The 12,441-nt window shown below is 41.5% G+C and overlaps 2 protein-coding genes across 2 annotated transcripts; both read left to right on the top strand.

Annotated features, from left to right (window-relative positions):
* Positions 1–371: 371 nt before the first annotated feature.
* Positions 372–2,138, top strand: LOC107813568 (uncharacterized). Its single transcript, XM_075221009.1, has 3 exons — positions 372–486; positions 871–944; positions 1,449–2,138. The coding sequence occupies exons 1-3, from the start codon at positions 372–374 to the stop codon at positions 2,136–2,138; spliced, it is 879 nt and encodes a 292-aa protein (XP_075077110.1).
* A 1,802-nt stretch (positions 2,139–3,940) lies between these two features.
* LOC142163862 (uncharacterized) lies at positions 3,941–5,339 on the top strand. The gene is made up of 3 exons (XM_075221008.1): positions 3,941–4,482; positions 4,580–4,697; positions 4,812–5,339. The coding sequence occupies exons 1-3, from the start codon at positions 3,941–3,943 to the stop codon at positions 5,337–5,339; spliced, it is 1,188 nt and encodes a 395-aa protein (XP_075077109.1).
* Positions 5,340–12,441: the final 7,102 nt, after the last annotated feature.

Here is a 12,441-nt window from a genome sequence, read left to right as displayed (position 1 = left end):
GTCTGAACGGCCATTGTAACACACAAAATTCTTGGCAAAACATATGCTATATTCCATTCTCAAGCTCAATAAAATAACTTTTTTACTCTTTACATTGTTCTTATTTCTGTCCCTGGAGGCATTGCTCTCGGGGACAGGCTTGTCATTTTCTTTGATTTTAACCGCTAAGTCTTTTTTTAATCTTGTTTATTTATCATTTTTGGATCAAATTAGTTCGTTTTTCTATAAACCACATAACAAATTCAACAGTACCGTTTTATGGTTAAACTATTTGGCGCCCACCGTGGGGCTTAGACAGTTCCATAATTGAGTTGATCCTTGAGTTTATTACTAACTTGTTTGATTCTTTGTTCCTTAGCAAAAAATCAAAAATGGCAGCTAACGATGTCAACGTCGCACACAACATTGAAGGACATGAAAATCTACCTCAACATGAGGATTCAATCAGCGACACCCGCAACGATGGGGATGAGGCAACCCCGATCTGTGGATGACAGTACCCCCGAAATGTACAAAATGTGATGTACGATGGGGATGATGAACGAACGGATGGAACACAATGTGAAGGAGTTTCATGCCCGAATGGCCCGGATTCGGAAAAATATACTCAATTGTCGTATAAACCAAGCGCAGCACCGGAGTTAATCCTAAAGTTGTTCAAGATGCAGGACATACCAAAATACGTTGGGACTTCGCACCATCAGGAGCACATCACAACTTATACAACAGTTGTGAAAAGAAACGATTTGGCTCAACATGAGATCGAATCGGTTCTGCTGAAAAAGTTTGGATAAATCCTCACGAAGGAGGCCTTGACATGGTATTCGCTCTTACCCGAGTATTCAATTGAGTCTTTTGAAATGCTTACAGATTCATTCATTAAGTCCCATGCCGTAGTCAGAAAGGTTCAAGTCAGAAGGCGGATATATTCAGAATCGCACAAGGTGAGTCTGAATTGCTACGGGAATTCGTGATCAGATTCCAGAAAGAGAGGATGTTGCTACCAGTTGTACCAGACAAATGGGCAGAAGAGGCGTTCACAAAGGGTTTGAATCTGAGGAGCTCCAATGCCTCCCGAAAGTTGAAGGAAAACATACTCGAATTCCAAATGACCATATGGGCAGATGTTCATAACCGCTATGAGTCAAAAATAAGGATAGAACATAATCAGCTCGGGTTCCCGACATCAACCAAGGGGCGGGACCGAGACAAGAACCGGGATAAGTTCAAAGGTGATTTCGATGCAGACCGACGATCTTCTAAAGGCCGCTTCTTTCCATACGAGAGAACCGAAGGACGCGGCATCAAAGGCTTTTGGTCCTCAGATGGGTTCGTTCCTGATAGAAGAACTGACCGTGGCTCGAATAACAGTTTGTTGCAAGAAAAGAGATACTGGGGACCCGGGATTCCACACATCCCATGTTGTCATATTACAATTTTAACATCAGCATAGTGAAGTTGGTATCGGCGATGAGGAATATCAAACAAGATTCCAGAAGCCAATCAGACCCTATCCTAGCCAGAGGGATCCTAACTTATGGTGTGAATATCATGGGATTCACCGCCACATAACTAGGGACTATCGGCATCTTCGCGAGCAGGTGGCGACGTCGTTGAAAAATGGCCATCTCAGGGAATTCTTGAGAAACCGAGCCAAGAACAATTATGGCCGCACCCGGGACAACGCAGAACCCTCGAAGATTTTCAGAGGGAATGAAATCAATGGTGTAACCTTCTCGGCAGCTAAGAAGATAAAGGTATCGGTGATCCACAGCAAGAGACTCCGAGAAGTCACCGAAGATGACTTCACCTTCAGGGAGGAAGACACCGATGGACTTCTTCTGCCGCATAACGACGCCCTGGTAATCTCTCTTAATGTCCTAGATTTCAAGATTAAGCGTGTTTTGGTTGACCCAAGAAGTTCAGCCAACATCATTCAATGGAGAATGTTGGAACAAGCAAAATTAACTGGAAGTATCATTCTGGCAACAAAGCTCCTCATCGGGTTCAACTTGGCAAGTGTGACAACCCAACAAGAGACCATGCTGCCCACGAACGCCGAAGAGATAACAAATACCACCTTATTTAAAGAGGTGGACGACGGCATGGGCTACAACATAATAATCGGAAGGCCATGATTACATGAGATAAAGGACGTACCATCAACATATCACCAACTTCTAAAAGTCCTGATCCCAGAGGGAATCAAGAAGATAAAAGGAGATCAACCGACAACAAGAGAAATGAACGCAGCTTCAATTTCCAGCAGTAAAGGGAAGGAGCCCAGCAGATAGCAATTACAGGAACCGACGCCTGCATTTTTGCCAAGTGAAGATTATAAAGGAGAGAAGTCGTCGGAATCCCACCAGGTACTGAGATACTTTCAGGTACCGCAAGAGACAGAAGCAACCAAATCCACGGCAGAAGAACTCGAGCAAGTGGCTTTGTTCGAAGAATTCTTGAAAAGGAAGTTTCACTTGGGAATAGGACTCAATCCCGAACTCGGGTCAAGATTTATTAATTTCCTTAAAGCTAGCATTGATTGTTCTGCATGGTCATGATATGACAAGTATCCCACCAGAGGTGGCCGTGCACAAGCTAATCCTAGACCCGAGCTTCCCTTCCGTAAGGTAAAAGAAACGCCTAATATTCGAGGTCAGAAATAGTTTTGTTAAGGAAGAGGTAACTTGAATACTTGACATTGGTTCAAAATGGTTAGCTAATGTAGTTATGGTTCTAAAAAAGAATAACAAGTTTTGAATGTGCGTAGATTATAAGGAATTGAATAAAGTGTGCCCTAATGACTTGTTCCCATTGTCAAACATTGATCAAATGATTGATGCAATGACCGGGCACAAGTTAATGAGTTTCCTTGATGCCTATTCCGGGTACAACCAAATCAAGATGAACTTGGAGGATCAGGAAATAACTTCGTTCATAATGAACTTTGGCATATAATGTTATAATATAATGCCCTTCGGGCTTAAAAACACTAGAGCCACTTATCAGAGGCTCGTGAACAAGATGTTCGAAAATAAATAGGTAAAACAATGGAAGTGTATATAGATGACATGTTGCTCAAGTCTTTGAATGTAGGTGATCATTTAAAGCTCCTCCAAGAGACCTTCGATATCTTGAGAAAGTATAACATGAAGCTCAACCCGAAAAAATATGCGTTCGGGGTTGGTTCCGGTAAGTTCTTGGGTTTCTTGGTCTCACAGAGAGGGATCGAGGTAAATCTTGATAAAATCAAAGCCATCGAAGACATCCCGGACCAACTAACGAGCGTAAAATAAGTACAGAGGCTAACCGGAAGATTGGCCGCTTTAAGCAGGTTCATCTCTCGATCCTCGGAAAAGTGTCATCACTTCTTCTCACTTCTGAAGAAGAAGAACAATTTCGAATGGACTCAGAAATGTTAGCAGACCTTGAAAGACCTGAAACATTATCTATCAAGCCCCTCTCTACTATCAAAACTGGGGGAAGGTGAACAATTACTAATATATATAGCGGTCTCGGAAGTAGCGATAAGTGTCGTTCTAGTCCGGGAGGATGAAGTTACGTAATTTCCTATTGTGACATCGAAAAGTTGGCCTTAGCTCTCCTAGTCGCCTCCTGAAAGCTAAGGCTTTATTTTCGGTGCCACCCAATAGTCGTTGTGACAACCTTCCCCTTGTGGAATGTTATTCACAAGCCGGAGTTGTCAGGCCGGTTGGCCAAATGGGCAGTCAAAATTAGTGAGTTCGATATTGAATAAAAGCCTAGGACTGTGATCAAATCACAAGTTTTGGCTGACTTTGCGGCCAATTTCAGTCCCGGGTTATTGCCCCTGGCTACTAAAGAAGTAGTGCTGGTGTCAAAAATGACATCAATGGTTTGGACCTTATTCATGGAGGGAGCTTCCAATGTGAAATGGTCTGGGCTCGGGGTGGTTCTAATCATGCCCTCGGGGGAAACCCAGAGGCAGGCCATTAAAACTGTTCCGTTAACTAACAATGAAGCTGAGTATAAGGCTTTGGTTACAGGACTCGAACTGACCCGGGGACTTGGCTCTGAGGTCATAGAGATCAAATGTGATTCCCAGCTGGTAGTAAACCAAGTGTACGGGATTTTCGACACAAAGGAGGAACGTATGCAGCAGTATGTGAATAAAGTTCAGGCATTGCTTGCACGATTCAGGGAATGGTCGATCACACATATTCCGAGAGTAGAGAACGTGAAAGCAGATGCATTGGGTAATTTGGGGTCGTCTAATGAGATGATAGGATCCGACTCTGGTACTGTTGTTCAACTTCTGCATTCTGTACTAGATGCGGATGGCTATTGTGAAGTAAATACAACCAACTTAGTCTGGGACTGGAGGAATGAGTTCATCGAGTATCTTCGGCATGGCAAGTTGCCCGAAGACCCGAAGGCATCCCGGGCACTACGCACCAAAGTGGCTCGTTACTGCCTCATTGGTGGACAATTATATAGGAGATCGTACCAAGGCCTGTTGGCCCGATATTTAGGAGCCTCAAAGGCGGACTACGTCATGAGAGAGTCCATGAAGGAATTTGCGGGAACCATTCCAATGCAGATTCGTTGGTACTAAAGCTGGTTACGATAGGATACTACTGGCCTCGGATGGAACACGACGCAAAGACGTTCATTCAGAAATGCGACAAATGCACCAACCGGCGGAACTCTTGCATTTGGTACTGTCCCCATGGCCATTCATGAAATTGGGGATGGATATAGTTGGTCTGCTGCCACCAGGTCCCGGAAAGGAAAGATTCCTTTTAATTTTAACTGATTACTTCACTAAATAGGTTGAAGCAGATCCTAACCAAAAGATCGGTGAGCACGAAGTGACCGACTTTCTGTGGGAACACATAATTTGTCGATTAAGAATACCAAAGGAAATTGCCTGTTATAACGGACCACAGTTCATAGGCTCCAAAGTCACAAAATTTCTTAAAGACCTGAAAATTAAAAGGATTACGTCCTCACCATACCATCCGAGCGCTAATGGACAGGCAAAATTGACCAATAAGGTGATTATTCAAAACCTCAAAAAGAGGTTAGAAGCGGCTAGAGGCAAGTGTCTCGAAGAGTTACCGGGCGTGTTATGGGTGTATTGGACAACGACAAAATCAAGCACGGGAGAGACACCTTTCTCTCTTGTATACAGCGCGGAATCTCTGTTCCTGATGGAAGTAAGGAAACTAACCTTACGGTTCTCCCGAACAAATGAAGAAGCAAATAATAAGGCATTACTGGTGAAGCTGAATCTACTCGATGAATGTAGGGACATGGCACACGTGAGAATAGTGGCTCAAAAGCAAAGGATGGGATGATACTATAATCGGAGGGCTAATCTCCGTTACTTCAAATTAGGAGACTTAGTTTTGAGAAAATAGATTTCAGAGCACTCGGGAAATCAACACTAGGAAGCTGGATCTGGCGTGGAAAGGTCCCTACCGAGTTTTAGCTGTCACCGATAAAGGATCGTACAAGCTAGAAAATCGGGAAGGAGACAAATTGCCTATAAATTGGAACATGACTCACCTCAAAAGGTATTACTGCTGATGGATCCTACCTATACTGAAAGTATGTGCTGCACTCTCTTTCCCTTCGACTAGTTTTTGCCCCAATTAGGTTTTTATGGAAAGGTTTTTAACGAGGCAGCAACAAAAATCATACTACAAAGGAAGCGTCATCGGCAAAGTTAAGACCTTCAAATAAAAAGGCATTGAATTGATAAACCACTATGGGATGGTTAAATAATCTTAGGCTCGATGGCAAGTTCCTAATGGGAAGTAAAGCTTGCCATCGAACCAAATACTATTCAACCGTTCACAAATGTTTCAACCAACGAAGCAAGACCTCCAGTATTCTAATTTGCATACTTCGCATTCAAACACTGGGGGAATTAGTATTGGATACGGAAGTAAGGATTCCATGAAAATTGGGACTACGAGACCCGAGAACAACAATGTCTCATCAAATGCTTATGGCCAGCCCTATACAAACAAGTTGTGCAAGTTAGTCACATGTATTGGCAATTTTGTTTTTTAGCAATCGAATGCTTATGTACCTTTAAAGATAAAAGGAATAAAATAAAGTCCTTTTATTTTTATCTTGTTTCTTGTCTAAACGATTAGTTAATTTTATCATTTGAAAGTTAATAGAAAACTTCAAATGCTTGTGCCGAAATGAACAGGAGGCGTCCTTTTCAAAAGCACCGTAAAAATAAGAGGTCCCTCTCTTATGAAACCCTCAAAGTGAAGGGTTGATTTCGGAAAATAATATGCCCGGAACAAGAAGCTATCGGACAAAAATACACCTGAATCCTTATCTAATTCAACGCAAAAAGAATAAACTGTGCGCAATATTTAAGCAAAAGTCTTCTTCATTAATCAAAATGCAGAACAGTATAAATACAAAAGTACAAAGGAAAACAACAAAATAAAAGAAGGAAAAACCTAAACATTATCGCCGCTGAAACTCGGGGGAGAGAGGCATCTACGCCCCCCCCCCCCCCCCCCGGAGGGGGGAGGGAAGTAGGCGGACCAGTCGCCGGTTCGACATCTGGGCCTTCATTATCATTCTCTTCAAGTTCCTCATCGGTTCCCGAATACTCAGAACCGGTGCTCGAAGACTCAGTTACATCAGGCTGAGCCGGGAGATATTCTCGAGCAGTTAACTCCAGTGCTCAAGCCTTGGCGATTCAATTATCGATATTAACGATGCACATTTTGGCCTCCTCCAAGGTTTTTCTCCTCATATGATACATAGCATACGTCTTTCCAAATATGAGGAAATCCCCTAAGTGTTGGAGTTTTGCTTTAAGTCTATCAACCTCAACCTGAATTCATCCTTCTCGGATCTTGTGGCGACGAGGCTAGAATCAAGATCACGGATTATAGAAAGGTGAAGCTGGTTTTGCTCCATGATCTTCTTGAATCTCTTCTCCATCCTGGCCCTCTTCTCCTCGGTGGCATTAGCCTCCTCGATTTTTGAGCTCAAGGCTACCTCTAAGTTATTCACATGTTCAATAGAGGCAGACTCATGCTTGGCGGCAGCAAGTACAGCCTCTTGAAGCTCAGTTCACTTAGCCTTAGCATCTTGGAGTTGTGCATGCAGTTGAGTGGCTTCTTGGTTATGGGCTATCACTTCTTGCTCACTTTGTTGCAACTGGGCCTCGAGCTCGCCCACTTCAACAGCCTTTGCTTCCAGCATCGGGGGCGCGTAACAAGTTGATTCCTTTCGGCCAACAGCTGATCTCGCTCAGAGATAAGTCCTTCTTTTTCAAGAATCAATCTCTGAAGGCCCTTGGAAGCAAGGAAGTTGGCCTGCAAAGGTATATTGAAGTTAGAAACCCCGTTACATCATATAAGTAAAAAAAAAAGCAATAATAAATCAAGTACCATACTGCTACCACATTATGCATTGCATTATTCAACAGGAACTCCCTCGAAAGAGAGAGTATCTTCTTCTTATCCTTCTCTAAAGCCAATGGATTCAGGTTGTTGGCAAGCTCCACCGTCCTGGACAGCAAATGGCACCCCTTCAAAACCGAATGAGTGGCACTCCTCCTCTCTTGGGGATCTCGACAGTTTGTGAATAATTGTGCCCCAAATTCTCGTGGTGGGGAGATTGGGGAGGAGAAGCATCCTCCTCTCGGGCGCCTGTGGCTGGTGGAGGAGATGCGGTGGATGTTGGTGTGAAGGTACAGCTGGTATAGAGGGGCATGAAGTTGTTTGTGTTGTAGGTTGAGAAGAAGCTGCAACATGAGCAGTGCTGATTATTGGTCGCTCATCCACCGAAGGCAGAAGAGGCTCGAGTTTGGACCTCCTGGGACTAGAAATAGCAATAGGGGTCAGAAAGCGAGAATTGGCATTCTCTACTATCTCTATTTCGCCCAAAAGTTCTCAGACCTCTCCTTCGGTTGTAGTTTTAAGCTCTCTCGGGTGAGCACTCGGTTGATCTTATGAGGATCTTTGTCTCCTTTGAAGGGAAGCCCCTTCATCATTGGCTTCCCTGTCATCTTCAATGACCACTGTGGCCACGGCTAGCTCGGTTGTGGCCTTCTTTATTTTCTTGTTTTTATCCCTAACCGAGGAAGAACATCGCCTTTTTTGGTTGCTTATTCTCTGGCTGGGGACTTCGAGAAGAAGCACCCCCACTGGAAGTAGATACGAGGGCACCGCTTTGAGTGAGAGCACTTTGTAACAATCTCGCGGCCTCCGCGGGGTCAGCCAAAACATCAACCTCGGGGCAGGTTACAGAGCCATGTGGGAGTCGTGAATCAAGAAAATGATATAGTTAGCAAATTTACTTGTGTACGTACAGAGGCAGAAGGAAGAATGACTCAGTTTACCGTGGTTCTTGGCCTTCCACACATATTTGGGGGCCATCTCCTTCCACCGACAGGTTTCTGGCATTGTAATTCTAGAATCTTCTTAACCCACTGGTCCAGGACTTGAACCCTTGGTGGTATCCACCGAGTAGCTAAAACAACGAAGGCAAAAAGGTCAACAATGATGGGGAATGGTCTTTTTGCGAAGGATAGAGATGAATAAATTACAAACTTACATGAATTATTCCATGATTCAGGAAAAGATGGAGATGTGGCCGGGATGATATCCCTGGTAGCATTTATGACAAATTGCTCCATCTATCCACGGTCACTATCATCATCCACGCTGGTGAGAAGGGCGTGGTGGTAATGTTTACTGAAATTTATTACTCCCCAATGAAAGATTTTGGGGAGTAGAGGTTCATCATGTGTGCCAGGGTTAGGGATTTCCCCGTCTCTGTGCACAACTGGCATAGACAAGCCACCGTTCGCCATATAGAAGGGCCTACTTATGCCAAGAAGACCTGGTACTGGTGGCAGAACTCCAAGATCAGGGGGTCGAGTCCTCCGCTCAAAGAAAACGGACCAAAGGTGAAGAGATATGTATAGACATACATAAAATATTCCTTGGCGAATGTAACCCGCTCTATGAAATCTGAAGCAAAGATGTTAAGGTCTAAGCAGTTTCAGTCCTCCTTTCCAGCAGGAATATTGGAAGGGTGAATGGAGGAATGGTACCTGCTAACGGCCCAAGTCTGTGAAGACGCGGAGGGGAACTTCTTGTCGCGTCCCGACCTTGGGGAGCACGACCGGCGCTCAACCAAGTAAAACCCAGTTGAGCAAGCCTAATTTACATCAACCTCTCATCATTACTCATGCATGACTTACCATAACATAATTAGATCATGACTTTCAAATTGAATACATTTGGCTCAATGGACTAAAATTCTCTTCATGATGGATACATAGCTTTATAAATAACTATAAATACTTTGAATATAAATACATGACAAAATTCAAAACTTTAAGTACATGACCCACAGTGTACATGGAGCTTCTATGACAATAGATACCTAAGTACTTAAAACGAACTAGACTCAAACACCCACTAGAACTATAGCCGGCTCACCATAAGCTGAGTAGTGAAACAGATCCCTATCAAAGATCCATATCATCCAATAGAAGTATACCTGCATCCATTAAAAGATGCAACGCCCCCGGCAAAAGGGGCATGAGTACATGTGGAATAGTACTCGTATGTAAAGCAGATAGAACAATATATGAAAATATGGTAACTCAAATAAGAGGCAAATAAAGTACATCAAGAAACTACGAAACGTCTCATAGAATCACATTTCAAGTCTTATTATACTTACACCATTCTGAACTTCTTTTGGGATCAATTGAGCCATATGAATTATGTGTGGGATACAAAATATAATGCAAATGTAACAACATGTACAAACAATAGCAATGAAAGTGGCACCTATGGTTCGTGTTTGCTATGCGTCTTACTAGACCGTCCATAGACCTCTCTTACTATGCACCTATGCATTTCATAGACCATCCATAGTGTTCACCCATACTATACACATATGTGTTTCATAGACCGTCCATAGGGTCCACATATTATATTATACACCTATGCGTTTCATAGCCCGTCCATAGGATAACATATACAATACACCTATGCGTTTTATAGACCGTTCATAGGATTCATTCATATTATATTATACACCTATGAATTTCATAGCCCGTCCATAGGATCACATATATAATACACCTATGCATTTCATAGATCGTCCATAGGATCACATATACAATACACTTATACATTTCATAGACCGTCCATAGGATCACATATACAATACACCTATGTGTTTCATAGGCCGTACATAAGATCACATATACAATACACCTATGTGTTTCATAGACCGTACATAAGATCACATATAACATCATTATGCACATAACCATATATAAACTCAAAGCAACATGATTAACATTACATTTAAGGTCATAATTTCCCGTATCATTGGAATACTTTATGTTCATTCTCATCATGGAGAAACACAACTCATTACATTAGCACATGCATGGTGAATCAATAAGTCGATTTCAATTGCACATGAGCCCAATTTCTTTTCTTAAGGTTCATCATTATTTAGCATAGGACATCTCCCTTTCATCTCGTTATTCACTGACTTGTCATCTTGAGGTCATTAGCTAAGTTCATGATTCTTGGGACTTAACATCGAAGTCATTTGCATTTATTATTTTAGAAGCATACATACAATGATTGAAACCATTGAAACATACAATGCCTCATAATTCTCATCTTGGCAAGCGGCCATATTTCATGTTCATACTATCACTTACTTGTACTTGCAATGGGTGATCATAGAACATTAAGAGCATTTAAAACATTTAGGAACACCATAGCCTTTACTCATGACAACGTAGGAGCTTATAACACATTGGGAAACAAAAGTACAAATACGTTCATCTCATAACCTTTCACACTATATATCACTTCATTCGTACTTTCAACCACTTACAACATCATTATTTCATTGGCTCTCTTGGCCATACATATGATTTTTCTTTCATGGCACAATGGTCGTATTTCATATTCCACACTTTCATATCTTTCCTTGCATGGATCATCATCATAAATATCAACATATAGAATATTTTGAAAATCACAACTTTAGGTTCATTAGTAATGAAGGCTTTAAACACAATAGATTTCTTTCCAATAAGTGGAGTAAAATGATTGGCAATCGAAGTGCAAGTTAAAATCATAAACGAGCAACACACCATTTATTCTTGAAATACTTTTCCCCAAAAGGGAAACATACAATTTCAACTCATGATTATGTAAGAGCTCAAACCACATTGGAAATACTTACAAAGCATAGCATTAGTTAAAACAATCATATTTGGGCATGACTTGAGCACATAAGCTTTTAGGCAAATCTTTTTTCGGAGTCAATTTGGAGCATTTTAATCAAGTCTTATTTCATAACCGTTCTCGCATCATCTCATTTCATTGGTACCATTGCCCACAAATATAACTTTTATTATTGGCATGGTAGCCACACTTTACATCTCCAACCCACTTCTTTCACTTCCCATCATCTTTATGGGTTATCAACAACAAGGCATTTCTAATCAAGACCTTAGGTACACATATGAATAAATAAGAGTCTTAAGCACATCGAGTTTCTCTCACACAAGTTGGCATCATAACTTTCATTTGAAACATTACTAAAAACCATAACATTTTAATACACAACCCATACTTGAACACATTTCCGAAGGATAACATAACATGATAAGAGAATTTGGAACACATATTGAACATATCTCTTTCGGCACAAAGCTTATTCGAAATAGTCAATTTATAATGAACAACTCGGGACTTACAAGAACATCATGGGATTCAATTCTAAGAGAGAAGTTTAGCCAACATACCTTTCTTGATCTTTCCTTCCATTACTACAATATTCTGGAAATCCTAACAACTTCAATCTATTTAGAAACATAACAAAAGTGAACCATAATTAGGAAGATATTCGTGGGTTCATCTCATTTAAGCATTTCATCAAATATTTGGTGTGCAAATTTGACTATAAGATTCTTCTACAAGATTTTCTTCACCCCACAACCAATTCAATACCAAGAGTTTACTCCTTTTAGTTAAATAACCTCCCTACCACCCTTATGGTTACATTTATGCACAAAGAGCAACTCCCACACCTAAGAATCATACTTTTTATGACCTACGTTCAGTCCAAATCCCGAAATTTAGGGTTAGGGAGTAGAACCTTACCTATTAGATGAAGATCTTGTGATTGGCTTCCTTGATTCTTGAAGATTGGGGCAAGAATAGATGATTAGCATGATAGGTCTTCTCCTTCTCTCTCTAAAATAGCTCTCTCCTCTCTAAAACAAAAAAAAATTTACCTTATAAAATGACCTCCTAAGACCTTGTATCAAAATAGGGTCGGATAAAAAAATTTCCAAAAATGACCACCTAAGTTAATTATGTGGTGCAATTATGTGGTAACAGAATTAGTATGTGGGCAACAAAA

Source organism: Nicotiana tabacum, chromosome 9, assembly GCF_000715075.1.
Source record: "Nicotiana tabacum cultivar K326 chromosome 9, ASM71507v2, whole genome shotgun sequence".
Taxonomy (NCBI): Eukaryota; Viridiplantae; Streptophyta; class Magnoliopsida; order Solanales; family Solanaceae; genus Nicotiana; species Nicotiana tabacum.
Note: the sequence above shows the minus strand (reverse complement) of the source record. Positions and strands in the feature narration are given on the sequence as shown.

Excerpts from the sequence above, each read along its gene's own strand:
- LOC107813568 (XM_075221009.1), top strand. The coding sequence starts at position 372 with ATGGCAGCTAACGATGTCAACGTCGCACACAACATTGAAGGACATGAA. Across the intron at positions 487-870 it reads GGATGAGGCAACCCCGATCT|ATTCATTCATTAAGTCCCAT; the intron begins GTGGATGACAGT and ends AAATGCTTACAG. Across the intron at positions 945-1,448 it reads TATATTCAGAATCGCACAAG|CATAGTGAAGTTGGTATCGG; the intron begins GTGAGTCTGAAT and ends TTTTAACATCAG.
- LOC142163862 (XM_075221008.1), top strand. The coding sequence starts at position 3,941 with ATGCCCTCGGGGGAAACCCAGAGGCAGGCCATTAAAACTGTTCCGTTA. Across the intron at positions 4,483-4,579 it reads GGACAATTATATAGGAGATC|ATTCGTTGGTACTAAAGCTG; the intron begins GTACCAAGGCCT and ends ATTCCAATGCAG. Across the intron at positions 4,698-4,811 it reads CGGCGGAACTCTTGCATTTG|GTTGAAGCAGATCCTAACCA; the intron begins GTACTGTCCCCA and ends TTCACTAAATAG.